Source organism: Coturnix japonica, chromosome 24, assembly GCF_054131305.1.
Source record: "Coturnix japonica strain WE chromosome 24, WE-NBRP24, whole genome shotgun sequence".
NCBI classification, from domain to species: domain Eukaryota; kingdom Metazoa; phylum Chordata; class Aves; order Galliformes; family Phasianidae; genus Coturnix; species Coturnix japonica.
The window spans coordinates 7,900,272-7,920,879 of record NC_140686.1 but is presented as its reverse complement, the minus strand read 5'-3'; the positions used below and the strand labels follow the sequence as shown (position 1 = coordinate 7,920,879).

General features: G+C 40.6%; 1 protein-coding gene across 6 annotated transcripts in view; it reads left to right on the top strand.

The window, feature by feature from the left end:
- Positions 1-20,608, top strand: part of NSF (N-ethylmaleimide sensitive factor, vesicle fusing ATPase) — a 54,561-nt gene that overhangs the window by 18,075 nt on the left and 15,878 nt on the right. For all 6 annotated transcript variants that reach the window (XM_015885458.3, XM_015885457.3, XM_015885455.2 and 3 more), the window contains 9 exons: positions 414-521; positions 1,152-1,227; positions 4,322-4,477; positions 13,391-13,590; positions 15,282-15,447; positions 15,708-15,782; positions 17,139-17,326; positions 19,848-19,943; positions 20,141-20,297. In XM_015885458.3, coding sequence (XP_015740944.2) covers positions 414-521; positions 1,152-1,227; positions 4,322-4,477; positions 13,391-13,590; positions 15,282-15,447; positions 15,708-15,782; positions 17,139-17,326; positions 19,848-19,943; positions 20,141-20,297 — 1,222 coding nt within the window. The remainder of the gene's footprint in view (positions 1-413; positions 522-1,151; positions 1,228-4,321; positions 4,478-13,390; positions 13,591-15,281; positions 15,448-15,707; positions 15,783-17,138; positions 17,327-19,847; positions 19,944-20,140; positions 20,298-20,608) is intronic.

The following is a 20,608-nucleotide window of genomic DNA, read 5'->3' as shown; positions in this document are numbered from 1 at the left end:
CCTGACTTCCACTGAGAACAGGAGCAGAGTGATTTAGGATGGTCTTTTTCCTTAGCTAAAGAAAATCATCTTTGTGAGGAAAATGGAGGTTTGAGAATCTGTGTTCTCTCTCCATTTTGGTCTGATTGGGTATAGACATGGAAGATCCTGGAATCTTTTGACAAGTAGCATATATCTTCCTTGTGTACAAAATTAAAGTGAATGTTGGCTTTAATTAAAGCTCAGTAGCATAGTATGGGACAAGAAAAGGACATATTCGTTATGCTCAACCTTTACAGAATGAAAGTATGTGGGATTTGTTGCATGGGAAGGTTAGTCCTCAAGCCTCTTCCAATATTACTAGCTCTATCAAAATCCGTCTTAACATTTAATGACTTCATACCTACTTCTGCTTCTGTTTCTTCTTTCCACAGCTTGTGTTCAGTTTTAATGACAAACTTTTCGGCCTGTTGGTAAAGTCCATGGAAGGAATGGATCCCAGCATCCTCAAAGGAGAAACTGGAGCAAGCAAAAAGCAGAAGGTGAGAACACAGGAATTTACTCCCTGGGTTCTGCAGCGGCTCAAGTACAGATAAAGTGCTGCTACAGTGAGGAATGTAGGTTACTGTCATTTGAGGAAGTTGCTTTGTTTCATCTGGCCCCTGCTTTTGCCTTGGGAGGTGATTTGTGTTCTCAGTTTCTTGAGGTCTCCTGTGCTGGTGTAGTTGACAGCTTGGAGTTGCATCTGCAGAAGTGTAGAGCTGGGTGAAATACAAGGGCTATCTTTTGGAATTCATATGTTAATTCATGAAAACCTTCTCTCTTGGGCCTTTTAATCTAGGAGTTATGCCCAATTTTGATTTTTCCTTTGCTAAGAAGTATAAATATTTTATTTGTTCTCCTTCTGGACTTTGCCATAATAGAACAGTTAGTTTTGAACTAAACAAGTAACTTTGAAGAGCGAAATTATTGTGCCCACTGAAATCCCACATTCAGATTGTTACCAAAGCTGGTTTTAGAGGAGGTGTTGCTATTTTACATTCCTTCCAATACCTTTTGTAGCAGAGCTCTTTCTCATCTTTCCTCCTGAGATCTGCTTGGAGATGCCAAAGAAGGATCTGAAGTTGATTCTAACAGCTTAATGTAACTGTCGGACTCCTTCTCTTTTTCAGATTGAGGTAGGCTTGGTTTTTGGAAACAGCCAAGTAGCTTTTGAAAAAGCTGAGAATTCCTCTCTCAATTTGATTGGTAAGTGCCATTTTATGTGAAGAGAGAAGTACTGCTCAAAGTTTGCTGCTTTGCAGGCCTCAAAGACTTGTGTACTTAAAGATTGTTTTTCTTGTTATGTTAGTTGACCATTGAAAACTGCCTTTTAAAATGTCTTAAAAGATTGAGGCTGTACTTGACCTTTTAGGAGCCTTTCACAGACCCTTCAGAAAGGAGTTAGTATGTATATGGGTGTCTGTGGGAAACCACCACAGTGAGGTGACACTGTTCATCTTGCAGACTTTGCTGCACCTTGCAGGGACTGAAAAGAAGTCACTGTGTCACCCCAGTGTGCAGCTCCACAGCTCTGGATTAGTCCTGTGGACTTAACACCATGACATATTTAAAATACACAGATAGAGATTGGGAAAGAGAAGGTGACCAAGAGACTGACAATAGAAAGTTGAATTAGAAGAATAGAGATTATGCTAACTGCTCTGCACTCAATTGAGCAAATAAATTAACAAAGCTATGAAGATTTTGTTACAGGAAGCACTTTATAAAGCCTTAATAAAACAAATCCTTATGTGTAATTTCTAGCAAACAAATCCGGGAATAATTAATGTGTCCTCCTCACATTCACCTAGAAGGGAACTTATATAGAGATTTCCCATAGAGCCACCAGCTTGGGCGATGGGGACCTGGTCCACAAAGTGGGCAGTGAGGGAATCTTATGGCAGTTGGTTTTATATGTGCCCTGAGGCCATGTTGGCTTTCCTGCCAGATACATATATATGATGGTATATATATATACCATTAGTCTGTCTGTTCCCTTTCCTAACTGTGTTATGAAGTGGACAGCACTTAGCACATAGTGCTGCAAATACCTCACTTGGTGATTAGATGGCTATAGGTGTTCCTTGCTGGGTATGATTAAATGTCTGTACTGAGCAGACATTTTTGCTCAGAGACTCCAGGAGAAAGAAATAAACCTTTTGTTTTGCTGCTCCTCTTCCACAGATAAGGAGGAAAGGCTGCTGTGAGCAGGGGCTCAGTGGATGTGGCCAGCTCAGCTCAGTGACTTCCAATTTTTTATAGTAGGTTTGTGCTCAAAGGACAGTTCTGCTTGGCTCTGGGCGCTCAGTACTTTGAGGGCTTGGTTCGGAAGTGAAATGTGAGGCTAATAGCACTCAGGACAATAGAATTTAACTCATTGACCACTACAAAAGCTGCAGCAGAAGCACTTTTGATGCTGTTCTGAAGTATTCTCTTTCCTCAGCGTGAGGCTGTGACTTCGTGCTCTGTAGTTGCCCACTGTGTTTTGTTTGGACAGCTTGGGGTGAGTGTTAACATCACCCAATTTATTGCATCTGAGCAAGCAGTGATATCTTATTTGCACACTGTTCAAAACCTTAAAGTCATAGAATCAGAGAATGGTTTGAATTGGAAGGGACCCTAAAAGATCATCTAGTCCAACTGCAATGAAATGACCTGTGACTTTCCTCCTGGCCTGGGAAGGTGTGGAAGGTGGTCCTGAGGGAGGGTTAATTGATTGGAAATAGGATTCCTTTGCTGTGATCCTGTTTCATTGCCTGCAGACAAGACAAAAGAGTTGCTTATGCCTCAATTTACTTCTGTCAGATTGCTCCTTTATTTTATCTCCTGACTGATCTGAGGCAGAGCTCTGTAATGTGCTTTGTTAGTCTCAGGAGAATTGTGAGGTTGTGAATAATTAAATTCGGGGTGAGAAGATAAATAAAGAGTTGCTTCAATAAAGGGCCTTTATTTTCTTCAGCAGATAAGAATTGTGATCATTAAAAAATAATGCCAATTCTGTTTCTTCTACTTTGAATAAAATGATGTTATGAAACCAATGGATGGTGGTTTTGTGGAATGTGTGAGAATTTTATTATGGCCAGAAGGGGGGGATATAGGCTTAGTTCAGGATAAGTAACATAGGATCATGCCTGGCTGAGTGGTCTGATCTAAAACTGCAGTGGGGCAATGCAGTAATAAATACAAAGCAATCAGTGAGCCAGATGTTCACTGCTGCCTGTGGCTATGTGTTTTGTTACACTAGCAAACACACCTCTAGCTAACATGTTAGAGCTCTAATACATAGCACTGTGAGTTAAGGTGTTGATTCCAGATGCCTTCAGACAAAGGTTCATAGCAGTGTAATTCATTTAGCTCCAGAGTTTTATTTGGTGTCCTTAGAAGTCCACTTCTAGATGCTTGAATGTAGGGGTTAATTGTTCCCAGGGCCACTGTATAACAAGAGGATACAGGACATTCAAATTCAGCAAGGATTAATGAGTATTTTGGGAATCTTTGTTTCCTCCTTGGTCTTTTTTAGTATTAGTTTCTAATAAGAAGCCATTTGGAAATACTGATCCAGCTTATATGAATGAATGCTTGTCTATAAGCTCCCCTCCAGCTTAAGGCAAGACATGTTTCTGTTGTTAGCATCTCAGCTGCATTCTTACTGTAGCATTTGTGCTTATTGTCAGCCTCTTAAGTGACTGAGTACATTCAAGCTTACGTTTTAAAGCTTTTCCAACAGTTCTTATCAATGTTTATTTGAAGGAAAACTGAACAGAAGTGGATGAACAGTGAAAGGTAGAAGTAAATAACCAGTGCCACTTGAGTTCAGCATGAATCTCTGCTGGGGCCTTTGCTTTTCATTACAATTATTGAATAAGGTGGAATAAAGGCTGAGTAACGAGGTGACAAAGGGTGCTCTGGTGGGGTGAGCAACTAAACAGGAAAATGGCAGAGGAAATTCAGTATAAATAAATGTAAAGTGATGTGTGGGAGGAGCAGTGCTTCTGAGTTCAGTCCAATGTGATTGCTGCTCAGTCCTGAGATGCCAGGTATGAAAATGCAAGGAGAGTTTGTGGACTCTCCTTCTGTGGAGATGCTCAAAACCCATTTGGATGCCTACCTGTGTCACATCTTGTAGGGAGCCTCCTTTAGCAGGGGCTTTGTGCTCAATGGTCTCTTGAGGTCCCTTCCAACCTCTGCAGTTGAGTGACTGTGAGATGCCAGGTTCCCTGGGTAGAACCAATCTGATATTTGTACTATATTTACTGTAATTCTGCTCTGCCATGAGTTTGGTTTCTTTTTTTTTCTTCAGGTAAATCAAAGACCAAAGAGAACCGCCAGTCCATCATCAACCCAGACTGGAATTTTGAGAAAATGGGCATTGGGGGCCTCGACAAAGAGTTCTCAGATATTTTCCGACGAGCTTTTGCTTCTCGAGTTTTCCCACCTGAAATTGTGGAGCAAATGGGTAAGTACAATGCTGGCTTGAGAAGACTGGATATCGTGTAAGAGCCTGATGCCAACAAGGCAATTGCTTGGAGAGCTAATGGACTGACAAAGTCCTTTCTTTTACTGTTGCTCCCAAATGTCTTTCATACTCCTGGTACGGGGGACAGAGGAGCAACTTGGATGTTCAGCACTGTACATGAAATGTCTGAGCAAATGAGATACATGGTTTAACTGAATACTTTTCTGTTGAAACCCAAATGCTGCCTGTTCTCCTGAATGCATCATTTGTTCACAGCAGTGAGACCAAATGCTCCCATTTCTGACTCGCTGGCAGTGGGCTTTCTGTACAAATCAAAGGAAATTCTGTCCTTAATGATCCTGCATTATGTATAGTATCTATTGTCCTGGATGCTGCACTGTGAACTTATATCCTTCTCAAACTGTTAGCCCAGAAGAGACTATTATTTGTGATCCTGGATCGGTCCAATTGGAAGTACTGGAGAGGATGCAGAGGCCATGGCATGTCTTAGAGTTGGCGAAATGAAAGCACAGATTTTTAAATAGCCTTTTGGGGTCCAAGGGAAGCAGAGGCAGTGCCATTACTTTGTAAACTTGTGCTGGCAGGCAGATAAATGGGACTGATTTAATTTTATTAAGCAATGTGCAGCTGCAAATATCTTATTTTTTCCCATAACGTGGCTGAGGATGTTCTAGCTCGTCTTCATTCTCTCAATATAATCTCTGTGGGATCGTATTTGGAATTCAGAGCTACATAATTTCCAAGTATGTTTATATTTCTTGATCTACCTTCCCTTTTCCCACAAATGAAGCAATCACAATCCTGATTACAAAACAGATTCTCATCAGAAGATACGTCCTGTTTGTGTGTGCCTGCATGGTGCGTGTCCGATTCCAGTGTTTGTAGAATTAATATGAAAGTAAACTTCTCTGTGAGGTGTATTAGGTCTATTCTAGTTGATTTAAACACTTAGGGAGAAATGTTGAAGAACCGCTGTAGGCTAAATCCAATTAATGCACGATTCTCTCGCTGCTGCCTACTTTATTTCATATTGATCTGTTAGGGAAGGCCTCCTAGGGGCTAATCTTGAATTAAAGGTGTGCCATGTTATTTATATAAATACATATACCCTTACTTGTGCGTGTTTACACACATACTAGACAAAGAAACATTTTTCTGGTAAGGAGTTTGACTCCAAACAGAGCTCTGATTAACCCTAGGGCTAAAGAGCTTATCTGAAATTTGAAATAACAAAACTTTCTGACATTCATTTTCTTTGCCTTAGTTATAACTTGCTCTTAACTATATTTCAGATCTGAAATGTCAATGTGACAGCTGTTCACCTTTGTATATAATTTATTGGGAAAGGAAAAGAAAGAATTTGCTTGCTATCTGGTGCTCTAGTGTTCAACCACGTCTATTTTTTGCTTACAGACTGCAACTTCCATGCCAAATGCAATAAATATTTCTGTCCCGTAACTACATAGAGACAGTATAGACCCTTCAGAAATTGCTTGCAATTTGTGTGTGGTTTATCTAACTTCCAAGGAATGTTCTGGGTTTGGAGCATATAAATCAATGTTAGTTAACCATATCATCCAAGGATGTAAATACTATTCAGATGCTGCAGTCTCTGGTTTATCCAAGAAAAGAAATCTAAGATCCATTTCAACTGGTCATCAAACATTTCCATAGCTGTCCTGGAATGGGACAGTTTCATTTTCCCTACCCACGCCTTTCCCATGTTCATATTTACCACCTCTTGTTGGCTTTGGGATTGTATGCCTCTGAAAAGAGCTAATACAATTGAAAGCAAAAAAAAAAAAAAAATCCACTCCAAACCAACCAACCCAGAAGATAGTTCTCTGGTTGGCTTGATGTGACACAGCTATCTGGACTGTAGCAGCAGGAGAAAGGCAGCAGACTTTGGGGGACTTTAATCAATTTAAGCTGATTGCTTTTAAGGCTGCAAGTTTACAGTCATTTATAGGATTCTTTAGTATTATGAACATAGTTGATCGTAGAATCATAGAGTGGTTTAGGTTGGAAGGGACCTTAAAGATGATCTAGTTCCATCATTAGAGGAATCCCCTCTCCAAAGGAGGACCAGAATAAAAGGGCAACTCAAGAGCTGAAATCTCACAGTAAAGTGTAACAACTACTTCTCTTGGAATCTTTGTAAAGGGCAGTATGTGCAAGATATTTTATTTATAGGAAACCCTCTGGAACCCCTAGAACATCCACATTGACTTTTGTGATCTCCTTGGATCCAGCCACACTGGGGACCCTGCAGAAGCCTTTTAAGTTGGGCTGCTCTCAGTAGAGTTGGCAAGTTCCTGCAAATTCATTTTCATAACCCCCAAGTGAGGAAAGGGATCAATGAGCAAATCCCCAGGACATGCTTAAAAAGGAGACAAGAGGCTCTGAAGAAGAGTTTATATGTCTGGGGAGGGTCTTCATTTCAGGGAGGGAGTTTTTTTGTCCTGCAGCTGAATGGCAAACCCCTGTTTGGAGTGGACACTACTGAAGACTGACCAGCTTCATTAACATCCTTGGAAACATCAAGTGGTCATTTGTTCTGTTGATGCAAATGTAAGAAGGAAGGTTGTGCTGCAGCCTGTCCACCACGGTCTGGTTCTGCACATTTGGTCATTCTGCAGAGAAAGTGTTGATGGTGAATAAAAGTGTATATTCAGCATCACTGAGTTGCAGCTCTTTCATTCCCGTTGAGAACTCAAAGGCTGTGGTAATAAACTCAAACTGCAGACCTGCTTGTGCCAAGTCATCCTAATTGTAGCCCAGGTCCTTCTTAAAAGTGATGCTTTCAATCTCTGGACTGTAGCTTGGGGATATCTCCAGCGACATCACCGCTATGGTAGGGTCTTCTATAAAGTGATCTGATCTTCCCTGGTGAGCTCCCAGCAGCCAGGTGGTTCCTTGGCAGAGTCCACAATTCATTCATTCTGACATTCAGCTCAAGTAAACCCATGCACCTACATGGTGAACCACATGCGGCTTTTCATCCCTATTAGTTGCTTAGGACTGGGTTTGGTTACTCTTTTTTGCTGCATAAGGCATCCCCTTGTTGAAAACAATGCTTCTCCTTTTTATTTGATAAATGTTATATTATGGAATACTGTAACATTCTTTTTTTTTTTTTTTTCTAACTGAAATAGGTATTTCACCACATGGATAGCTCTTCATATGCAGTGTCTGTTCTTGAAGTGCTCAGGATCTCATCCAGTCTATTTTTAAAATAGGAATTTTTTTTTTAAGGAAACATCGCTGTCAGAGATGTCTAACCTGTAATTGAGGTGAAGATACAAGAACTTCCTAATGCAGCCTGTGCCACTGCTTAGAGTATCTTTAGTGTCTAAAATTTCCAATTGCCTCTTCTCAACCTTGCAGCACTTTATCATATAGAATTGCTGGAGTTAGAAAGGGTCCTTTAAGGCCATCTGGTCCAGCTCTCCTGCAGTGAGCCTGGACATCTACAGCTACATACATCGGAGCCCTGTCCAGCCTGACCTTGAATGTCACCAAGAACGAGGCACCCACTGCCTTTCTGGGCAACCTGTGCAGGGGCTTCACTGCCCTTATTGTAACAAAGCCCATCAGATCTTTCCAGTTTGGAGAGAAGAATGTTCTGGGTGTCATGGGAAAACCTTACTCAGGTCCTGATAGATGACACTGGTGGCTCTTCCTTTGTCCACTAACACTGTTAGGTCATCACAAAAAGTGTGAAGATTGGTCAGGCAGGACCTGCCCTTACTGAAGCCTTGCTGGGTGTCCTCTGTCACCTCCTTCTCTTCTATGTGCCGTAGCACAGCTTCCAGGAGAATCTGCTCCATGATTTCCCCTGACACTGAGGTGAGACTGACAGGCCATCGGCTCCCTGGGTTGTCCTTTCTACCCTTCTTAAAATAAATAAATAAATAAATATATGTCTTTTTGAAGGGGACTTTTGTTCATGTAAGGTACAGATTTGATAGGTGATCCTGCCCCTCCACTCTTCACTGTGGGAGCTCACCCTTCCAACTCAATTCCATCATTCTGTTCCATCTGTCAAGGTATCAGTAAAAGCAATGTATATTGATGCTTCAGAGTTATTGGATTAGTGTTTTCTTTCTATCCATCGTTCACTTACCTTTAACTTCATTTGGTCACTGTTTTTTGTATATGCTTATAAAGCACAAAGTTATAAAGAGGTCCTGCATATCTTTATGAAGGTCTGAATCTCTCTTCATTGCTCCTTTTTTCCTCTCTTCTCCCTCTGTGTGACCTCATACCCTTTCCTAGAGGGAAGTTGTCTTTAGATGTATATACTAAATTTCTTTTGGGTATTGCTTATATCCTTATTTTCTTCTACCTGGTTAAAAGATGAGCTGTCTCTTATTCTTTTCCTATTCTGTGCTGAGATCTTCTTTCATCTTTGATACGAATGTTGACCGCTGCATAAATGAAATCTTCACTCGAGTAAAAAGTACTTTACAGTTTGAACTTAGCATTGCCTGTGGTTGATCTTTCTCTGTTGAGAGTTGGGCCAATCCTTTCCTGTGTCTTCACCTCCTAGTGCAATTATAAAATGAATTGCTCTTCTCACATCAAAGCATGTGAGACTGGAAGAAAGCAAATGTTACTCCTGTCTTCAAGAAGGCATGGGGGAGAAGGAGCTGGGGGTTCTTGCAGTTCCTGGGAAGGTGGTGGAGAAGCTCATCTTGGAAACCACTTCCAGACATATGGAAGAGAAAAAGACGATAAGGAATGTTCAGCATGGACGTACAGAGTGAAAATTATCTTTAACCAAGGTTGGAAAAGGCCTCTAAGATAATCAAGTCCAAACATCCACCCACCACCTATACTGCCACTAAACCATGTGCCTCAGTACTACATCTCTGCCATTCCTGATCTTTTCCAGAGGTGGTGACTCCACCACCTCCCTGGTAGCTTGTTCCAGTGCATCACTGTTCTTTCAGAGTAGTCTAATAGCCAACCTGAGCCTCCCCTGGTACAACTTGAGGCCATTCTCTCTCTTCCTGTTGCTGTTACCTGGGAGCTGAGGCTGACTTTACCTTTCCACAATCTCCTTTCAGTTGTCCTATGGTTAGAAGATCAGAGGATTAGGAGAGGTTTGTGGATATTGTTTAACTCATATTTAGTAAGGCTTTCAGCTCTGTCTCTTATAACATCCTTGTAGATAAACTGCTGTAAGACAGACTAGATAGGTGAGAAGCCCAGTGGATTAAGGTCTAACTGACCTGCTAAACTTAAAGCAGTGTGAAGTCATGCTGCAGAGGCCCGTCATTTATGCTGTGTCTTGTGTGTTCATACTGGAGCTGTTATTGTTTAACTTGCATTATTGTTTCACCCAATGGATTGGGTTGGAAGGGACCTTGAAGCCCATCCAGTTCCAACCAGAAAGGGTGCAGTAGAACTGGAGAGCTTTGGTGCAGGGCGTTGGGGTGATGGGATCAGAACAGCTTCTGTATGTGGACTGAATTGGCTTGAAGATCTTCAGCCCTGGAAGGAGATCAGTGGGTGTTTGCTCATTCAGCACAGGAAATGTGAAATGCAGCTTACAAAAGGCAGGTGTGTAACAAAGGGAAGAGGTGTTTGTCACCAGAAGTGCCGCAAGGGTTTTTGCTTCGTTGATGGCCATATTTAGCACAAGATACTGAGTTATAAGGATATCTGCTCGCACTTCTTTTGGTTGCAGTTGTGGTGTTCCATAGCAGGCATTTCCTCTGCTTGTTAAATACAGCATTGCTTTTGCTGGAAGCTTTGGGATGTCCCAGTAACCCTGTTAGTTTGACATTTGTTTAATCTAATCAGCTCTGTAGGTAAGTGTTCCGTAAGGTATTTACTAATTACATCATGCTGACTTTAAGTAGACAGAAGCGATCCAGCTTTACTCTAAAAAGCAGAAAATGCTGATGAGATTTATGGCTCTTAACATCTGGGTAGGATGTGGCTGTAAGAATCAGCTGTTGTGTTCAGCGGTCCATCCAAGGACTCTTCATAATCTTTGTCTTAAATTAACGATGTTTTTGTAACTGTTTGAGAGACAGAGGCGTTTACTCTTTTTGTTGTTGTTGTTGCAGAGAAGACTTCTTATTGATAGGGGTTTGCATGTCCCATCTCTGAACTCAAAACAGGGACTATTTCCTTCAGTCCTGCTGCTTGTCAGTGACACATAAATCCTTCAGGAAGATTAACGGGAGGCAGTGATGTAGGCTGAAATAAAGCTGGACTTAGAGCTTGAGAGGAGGGGGAAATTCCACTCAGGTATGTTTTGGGAAGATCTTGTCCATGTAGCAGGTGAAGTCTGGGAACCCTGATCTTACTCTAACCTGCTTGGAGATGAATGTGCAGAGATAAGCATCTCTCCCTGCATTCAAGATCAGCACTTTGCTTTCGATTCAGATTCCTGATAGGTGCATCCGAGTGATGCAATTACAACAGAATGCTTTCATTTTAATTAAAAGGGGAATTACACTTCCAGGTAGAAAATCCCTATGATGCTAAAACATTGCTTCTGATCTTTCAAAAAAGTGAATAATGGGAGTTGAACGAATGAACTTTGTGCTGTCTCTGGGTAAAGTGACATTCTGGTTCAGAACTCCCATTCTTACTGTTTTTTGTGACTTTTCCCTAATGTTTTGTGTGGAAGAGTTCCTGTATTGGTGTATTTTGGTTCCTGTTAACATCTCTATTCAGTGTGTAACCACATGTCATTTAATTAGAGTATCCCATTACAGGAATGACCTTTGATTTGGGCTCCTAATTGTAAGCTTAATGAGTTAGTTGTCTGCACTGCTAATAATTTGTGTTTCTAAGGTTCTCATAATAGTATTGACATTTGGTGACACTGGTGAAATCAGCGAAGCGGAGATAACCTTACTCCAAATTCCACAGCATCTCACTGTGATTTGAGACCTCACATTTGTAGTTTGTCATCACTTGTCTATTTTAAAAATACCCAGAGTTGGTATTTTTGCTTTTTCTTTTTTCTAAAGGTGTGCTACAAAGAGATAAGACAATACAGTGCAGCTTTCCTGCCCCTATCGCAGAGCTGTGTGCATGTGCCCTGACTTGTTGGTAGCCTTCGGATGGCCTTTCCTGCTTGAGCACTTTGGAGCTTTCTGAGCACCTCTGACTTTCTTTCCTCGTTATTTCCCCTAAAAGCGTCACTCATCATCAAACCCTGCTTTGTGCTGTTTGGCTACAAAGGTGATCATGTTCCTCTGCAAAACATGCTCACAATACCTCTCGTGACATTGATTTGACAGGAATAGCTTTTAATTTATCTGAGCCCCATTCATTCCTGTGCAGAACTGGTTCTTCACTGACAGTATGTGTTTGTGTTTCTTGACTCGTAGATGCCTGAAAGTTGACTGATGGATTCTTCTTAACCAGACCTCTTGCTTTTTCTGCAGGATTTTCTCTTCCTTTTCGTTCTTTACCCTTCCTTTTCCATGGAGAAATCTCTGAGTTTATTACTGTACTTAACCAATGGATCACTATCTTTGTTTAAGATTGTGGTGGGGATGAGAAGCTCCTCATAGTGATGTTCTCTTTAAACTTCAATACACTAACAGCCTGAAAGAGAGAGAGCAGTGTGTGCTGATATTAGAAAGTGTTCTGTATTGAGCTGTTTTTCACGTTGAAGTGTGAGTTCATCACTGAAACATTAAAGAGTGAATGAAATTAAGTCGCAATTGAGCACTGGTGAGAAAAGTGCTTGTTCTCTAAATGCATTAGAGTACTTCAGGTTTTCTAAGGTTTCAGGTAAATCTAATATTCTTGAAGTAAAACAGTTTTTTATTTTCAAATCTACCAGTATTGGAAGGACCAAGACTAAAGGAGAGGGTGGTACAGGACTCTGTACCCTCCAATTCACCACTTGTGTTCAAAGTGGAGGCTTGTGCTGATGAAAGCTGCTCTGGGCACAGTCCAGATGTGCTGTTTTCTCATAGGCTGCAGTGGATGCAGCTTATTCCTGGTCTTTTTCCTTGGGGTGTCCTGTAGGGCTGGTGAGTGGGAGTGACTGTGGCACGAGTTGTTGTTCTTTGTCTTCAAAACAGAATGGAAAATAAAAAACAGATCTGCTGGAAACACAGGATCTAGGCAAAATAACTTATATGTTTCCTCTCTTCTACTTCCTCACTAACTTTGTAGTATGTGTTAGTACTGTGACTTTTCTTATTAAGGCAGAGTATAAAATATTCCAGCATAAGGTTATTGAAATTGTTGATAAATCACAGCTGAGAGTTACATGCTGTTTATCTAAAATTCTGTGAATCCAAGGGTAAACTTTCTTGCTTTCACATTGACATGTGAAACTCAGAAGTTCTCTGCACTCTTGTGTGTGTTGCAGGTCAAGTTGCCCAGGGCTCCATCCAGCCTTATCTTTTGTGCCTTCTTCCATATTTGTCCTAAAAACTTGTATTCAGAACTAGACTCATTAAAGCTCAATGTAGGGATAGAAAGTTAAACATTATTACCTAATAGTCCATGATTTCTGATTCAAGAAGCAGCAATCTCCACTGTCTACACCTACACTGGGAGCTGAGCTTCAGTTGGGTAATGTTGGCAGTCATCAGGGTTTTGAAGGATGCTTCATTTCTCTTTATATATGAAAATTAAACTCAGATAAACCTTCCTGTAAGGGAAGGTTGTCCTGATTTGTGTTATGTATCCCTGTAGGGGAAATGAGAAATCACAGAAGCATTATTTTGGAGAAGATCTCCAATATCACCAAGTCCAGCCCCAGCCCATGCTCACCATACCCGCTGACTGTGTCCTTCAGTTCCGCATCTCCTCGGTTCTTGAACACCTCCAGGGATGGTGCCCCCACTTCCCTGGCTCTTTCCTATGCAGCCCTGTTTTTAATCATGTTCTCTCTTCTTCCAGGCTGCAAGCACGTAAAAGGCATTCTGCTATATGGACCTCCAGGCTGTGGTAAAACTCTTATGGCCAGACAGATTGGCAAGATGCTGAATGCCAGAGAACCAAAAGTGGTCAACGGGCCAGAAATCCTCAATAAATACGTGGGCGAGTCTGAGGCCAACATCCGCAAGCTGTTTGCTGATGCAGAAGAGGAACAAAGAAGGGTAATGCAAACATGGATAAATAGCATGGTCAGGATGAATGTGCCTAAAGAATGCCTGGAAAGGAAGTTTGTAATCAGAAAATTGCTGCTTGCATTAAAAGACTGAGTCACAGCTTCACTTGTGATTATAGTTATTCCTTGCAAGTCACTGAATATTAGTGTTCTACAGATTCACTTGGTGTTGACTCAAAGCAAAAAGAATATTGTAGAAATGAAGAAGGTAGCTGGTCTTCCAGGTAGCTGTGCTGCAAGTGAACAGTTTGTTTAACTTTCATTTTAAGGTAATTCATTAGTGCCCATCCTGCTGTGTTTTATATTACACGGTGTGTCAGCTGTTCAGAAAGTGCTTAAAAATAGGTTTGTAAACATTTTGCTCCATTTCTTTTTCGCTTTTTTCTTGTTTTAGTTTGGAGACAGTCCAGTTGGAGTTAAGACACATAAAATAGGATGGATTTCAAATAAGTTTTCATGACTTCAAGTTTTTGAGTTACAGGCTTATGAGTACATAAATCTACATTGTAGACCATTGATTTTTCCTCAGCAGAAAACTAATGGAGAAGTACAGTTATGGATCATTAGTTATAGTACTAATGGACAAGAACTCTCTATCTCAAAGCTAGAGAGCATGGATCTCCCGAAGTGTAATTGGAGGCAAAGATTGTTTTTCCCAGATTTGTTGCTTTTGTCCATTACTTCAGCTGGTTACAAAAAGCCCAGTATTTAGTTTGAAGCTGTAAAAACCTTTTTTCCTTTGTGCTGTGGTAACTCTTCATATCACTTTATTTTCATAAGAGTTTCTGATAAAGGAAATAAGACATCAGGTAAGTCGGAGTTAAATATAGGAAGGTCTTTTCAGAAGACATCAGCCAAGGGTGCTGTATCTTCTGCTGTTGTTTATGACAGCACTGCAGATTGTGATGGTGCTTGACATGGCTTTATTCTGCACAAGATTAATTAATCAATAAGCCAGCTTTACATGGGAGCCCACACAGATGTAAACAGCCTCCTTCTCTCTGGTTGTTGCAGTGTGACTGGAAGCTGTGAGCTTCTTTCCTTTGCAATAACACACCTGCTAAAATGGGGGATGGTCCTGATGACAAGTAGTGAGATTAGAAAGGTCTCCAAAAGGTTGGTATTGTAATGACTGGTGTCTGAGCAGATTGCCAGGGACAGCACATTCACCTGGTATTAATGTGGTCCCCACTGACCACAATAGATGTTTTAGAGGTGGAATTTGAAGGGGAAAACTTCATAACATGGTCACAAGAAAAAGTATCCTGTTCTGTGACCAGCTGCATCTGCTTCACCTTTGGTGAACCTGGAAATAAACAGTTCTGTTCTGATTGGCACTGAACAAGTTGACTCCTTGAAACATGGAGAATAAAGTGACATGGCAAGCTTGACCTGGGATGTTTCTCGCATTGGGTACATCCATCCAATATTTCCAGCACTGAGTGCAGCCATCCCACTTGGGTTGGTTGTATGTACCAGCCAACCCATTTTGAAGGACAGCAAGATGTTATTGGGAAGGGATCTAATGCACAGCATGCGATATCCAAATCTCTTTTGGATATTGATTTTGGAAATCAATGTTTTGTGTTTTGCTGACTGATCTTCTTTTGAAGTTATGTTTTGTTAAATGCCTTTCAATGATGACATGTGGCATTCCTGACCTGCTTTTCTCTCCAATAGCTTGGAGCAAACAGCGGTGTTCATATCATCATTTTCGATGAGATTGATGCAATCTGCAAGCAGCGAGGAAGCATGGCAGGGAGCACTGGGGTTCACGATACTGTTGTCAACCAGCTGCTGTCTAAAATTGATGGAGTGGAGCAACTCAATAACATCCTGGTGATTGGTACGGTGGTCTTTCTTGTTATGGGGTCAGGTTAAAATTTGCTGCTCTGTTCATTGCAGGAGCAATGCAGGTTTGATCTCTATTGCCCTTATTCTAATTTAAGGCATGTCTTTTCCAGTGTTTCTGAAAATGAGTTTCTCTTGTCTCTTTTCTTGAGACTCTTTGAGGTCTCTTCTTACCTCTACAGACTGTGTTCAGGAATTGAAGTCCTATTTAGAAAGCTCAGCTAACGCTCCTTCTGGTTTTAATTTTGCACTTAGGAATGACCAACAGACCTGACTTAATTGATGAAGCTCTGCTGAGACCGGGGAGACTGGAGGTGAAAATGGAGATTGGTAAGCAAGCTGTACAGCTCAGTACATCAGCTCACAAAGAGCAAAGTGAATATATACTGTAATGTGAACAACTAACCTGGATGGTAGGGGTGCTAAACTTGATGCAGCTCACGACATGATAGCGCCTATAAATTTATTCAGCTAATTAAAACACTGTTTTAGATTTACCAGCTAATAAACCATTGACCAGATATCAGGATCTATCCAACAGAATTGGGTAGGTGTGAGCTGGAAAATGTTAATATCAGTCAGTAATTTAAAAGGGTCTTCTGTAGTTGTACACATCTGACTGATACCAGCTCCAGATTAAATAAGAGTTTTCTGTTGATCTAGGATTTTTCAGGAAATGAAGCCCAAATCAGCTTAGAGCCAGTGTTATCTTCCATGTGAGATGAGAACGTTTAACCAATAACAATTATGATGGAATCCAAAGGATGTCTGTAGTTTGGTGCTTAATTCTGTTAACAGTTCTCAGAAGGGAGTTTGAATGCACAGAGGATAGTCTGGGACTGATGGAAGGCATAGTTCTTCTATCTTGCAGTAAGAAATCCAAAGCAGTGGAGATCCATGTTTAGAGACTGGAAACACAGTTTCAGATCTGTAGTTTTTGTAAGAATCCATAAAACATTCTCCTACTTACTTCCACAGACACTCGAATGTCATGAAATACTTTGTGTGCTCTGAGCGAGGCACTGAGTAGTGTAAAGGTGAGAAAAAGATCTTGAACTGTAGTGAGATTTACTGAGAGGACAGGCAGGGCCATTGGTATTACTGATATGTGTTTCCTTTCAATGACAGAAAATTAGATGAAAACTTAAGTAGAGTTTGTCTATACCAAGAGAATGTTGTGTCACTGACTTAACTTTCTTTCAAGAAAAGGCATTTTCTGTATCTTTATGTATTATTTTCTGTATCATTATGCATTATTTTCTGTATCATGTGTATTTCAAAAGGGACTTGCTAAGGGGAAAATAATCACCTACATCTGTGAAAATCAAGGCTGTATGAAAATGACAAAGTGGAAACTGTGCTTAGGGGTGCTAGGGTTGACCAGATTGCTGTTTGTGTAAGGTGAATTCCTGGTATGGAAGCCTGAGAGCAATGAACTTGTAGGAAATTGAGCCATCTGCTTTTTCTTGGTGTAGTTTGGGGATGATGCCAAGCAATTTGCCAAGGGCAATTTAAATATATTTAAATATTATAATAAATATAAGCATTTTAAAGCATTCTACTGATGTGAAAGAATTGCTTATAGTGAGAAAGAGCCTTTGGACATAAGACCACTGAGGGGCAGGGGAGGCTTTGCTGCAGCTGTGCTGAAGCACTGATTAACACGCACTCTGTGTAACATCTCAGGTTTGCCAGATGAGAAGGGTCGATTCCAGATCCTCCATATCCACACAGTACGGATGCGGGAGCACCAGCTGCTGGCTGAAGATGTGGACATTGCAGAACTGGCAGTTGAGACAAAAAACTTCAGTGGTGCTGAATTAGAAGGTTTAGTTCGAGCTGCTCAGTCTACTGCAATGAACAGACATATCAAGGTTAGTCCTGTCATCTCACAATGGGGCAAAAAAAGAAGTGAAAATAGTTATTTGTGGAGTCTTTTCTTGTATATTCCAAATGGACAGTGGCATCTTAACATGGCTTAGATGATTTTTATATGGACAGCATCTTTTCACATCATTCTAAATTTTGCCTCTTTTATCTCCTTACATCTTTGTTGCTCTTTCGTAGCTCAGTGAGAATGGAAGATGAATGTCAGTGTATTATGGTGAAAAGTGAAAGGCTTGATTTAATGGATTGGATGCAGGAAACAAGAGGTGGAAGTGAGAACAGTCAGTGACACTGGAGAGGTCTCTGCTGGAGCTTGGGCAGCTCAATATCTTCATAAATGATCTAGTAATAGAGAGAACAGTGAGATTGCAGGCTTATAGCTTTTCTGTGGTCATACTGACTTATAATCTTTTTGGCTCCCTCCATTCTAGAAGACCAATGTTTGCACTGCATCGTTAACTAGAAAGGAGTTATAAGGACCATGAAATGTCAGGTTATATTAACCCAGATGCAAAACACAGTATTCAGTGGTGATGAAATACGAGGTGATTAGTTCATGAAGAAAGAAGCTGAAAGATGTAACCTCTCTTGTGGCCAAACATTGGTGTTAATTACTGCAGAACAGAGCCTTTAACATCAATTGCACAGTACTGAGACATGTATTTTAAGTAAAAAATCTGTTCAGCCTTAAGTACGAAGCAAATCTTTTTAATTTAAGCAGGAAAAATAATTTGATTTTTGTGATATTTGTATCTATTGGAAACGTTGGTTCTTTCTACTTAAATTTCTTAGTAGCCAGGAAAAGTTATTTATTTCCCATGATAAAAAGCAGAAAGATGAATGTTTTCTCATTTTCTTGTATTCTGTCTCAAAAAAAGACATGTATTTTCATCCCTTCATAAACAAAGCATTTTCCTTTAAATATTTAATTCCACTTATAATTGATGCTTTTTCATGGCTTGAATTTTGCTTGATTTTGGAGGCTATTAGTGTTTTGATATATTCCCCATTGTGCCAACTTTTTGCAGTGGGAGAGAAGACAATGGTGATGTCTAAATATAAAAGAGCTGTCCCCTCCTTGACATCTCAGTAATAGATGTCTGTGTTTTCCATATGCCATGCAATCACACACTGTTTTTCTTCTCAAACACTTATACACAGCATTTCTGGGTAATCTTACTGTTTATTCTGAAGATGTCTTCAACCAAATGATGTTTTATTCTCTCCTGTGAGTAGTGCAAAACTTAAAATATACATCAGATGCCTGACCTAGATTTCAGAAGTGTACGTGAAGCTACAGATTGCATTTGGAAATCAAATGGAATTATTCTTCTGAATCATTTTAGCTCTTGTAGATCATCGTAGTTAGAAGGTGATGTCTCTGAGATGTATGTTTCAGGGGGAGTGTTATTTGATTTGTCCATGTAGGGAAAAATGTTGGATGTTGCTGTGCCTTCCAAGAAATGCCTTGAAATCCCATTTTTTAACCTTCTGAACAATCAGATGATGTAGGGCCCTCGTACTCCTGGGTAAAACCACATGCTGATGTAAGGTGCTGGTGAGGTTCAATGAAAATTAGGCTTGTTTTGGAATCTAAATAAATTTTTCATGATCTAATTGGAAAATTTCCAAAAGCCAAGGTGTAAAAGAATGAAAATCTTTTACCTCATTGCCAAGTTACTTAAAGTGGATTTTTGCCGTATCATCTTGCAGTTAGATGGATTGCTTTGCACAGATCAACTTCTGCCCCTTTTGTGACTAATCCTCTTTCTGATATCTGTAACTCCATGCAGGATTGTCAGCAGACTGCACAGATGGGATTAGCCTGTAATAGTGAGCGTTTGTGTGACACTCAGTGGGAAAGTTGCTTCATATCCATGTAATTCCTGATTGCTGCCTAAGGCAATCCATATACTTGCAGATCTAGAAATAATCATGGAAAATGGAGCTGCTCCATAGTGTAGAGTGCAGCCACAGTCAATAATACATCTGAATTTGGGAGAAGCAGAAGGAAAAAGGTGCTGTCTTCAATTTAGAAAGGAGAGCAATGTGAGCTAACTGTAGTGTGTTTATTCTAATACTGGTGGTACTGCATTGGGACTGAGGCAGATGAAGCAGAAAGAAATCTAATATTTACCAGTTGCCTTAAAGAGTTCTGTGTGTGGAGAGGAAAATGCTTTGTTTGAAGTTGCCAAAGAAGGAGTGGGGAAACGTGGTGTTGGGTTAAACCAAACTTTCTGAAATAAGTCACAAAATGATGGTTTCATCCCCTTTTTATACAGCACCCAGAATCTGCAATGAAGTATTTCTGCAGACTCTGAAGGGAGAGAGCAGCTCCTTACTTTAAAGGGAACCTACATAAGTTCTAGTCTCACCTAAGTCTAGATTAGGACTTGATGATCCTTTCGGGCTGCAGCTGAACTGCAGCTCTGGATCCTTGCATTGAAGTCGGTAAGGGGATCTTCTACAGTTGTGTTGTACTTCACTCTGTTTTCTTACCTTATTTAGGCCAGCAACAAAGTGGAAGTAGATATGGAGAAGGCAGAAAGCTTACGTGTGACAAGAGGAGACTTCTTTGCATCCTTGGAGAATGATATCAAACCAGTGAGTAGGCGCTGTGTAATTGGGAAATAGAATCACCCAGAACAGTTAACGATGCAAGGAAGCAAATTCCTTTTGTAATTAAAATGTTTAAGCCCCATTTTTGAGAATAGTCTTTATATGATGCAGATTCAAAACCCATGAGCAACTTTCACTGACTGAGGATGTCTGTGAAGTAAACGTTCCCTCTGTTAAAACAGGCATTTGGAACCAACCAGGAAGACTATGCGAGTTATATCATGAATGGCATTATTAAGTGGGGTGATCCAGTAACAAGGGTGTTGGATGATGGGGAGCTGCTTGTTCAACAAACCAAGAACAGTGACCGTACTCCGCTGGTTAGCGTTCTTCTAGAAGGTAAACTTAAGAATAATATCCATGCAAAAACAAACAAACAAGAACAGCCTTCTTTATACTGTTCCTATCAGTTGCCCAAGTGGTGATCTGTTATCATACTCCAGATTGATTTGGATTGGGTGTCTGTAAATTATACTGGTGTGAATTCAGGCAAATCATAAATCATCTTTGTCCATATTTCCTGGGCACTCAGGCTGTTCGTTCGGTACCTGCAGACATCATATCTTTAAGAGGCACAAACATGATTCAGAAATGTTCTGCAAAAGAGGAAGATGTGCTTTCTGCAGTGGCCCATCCTACAAAATGTGTCA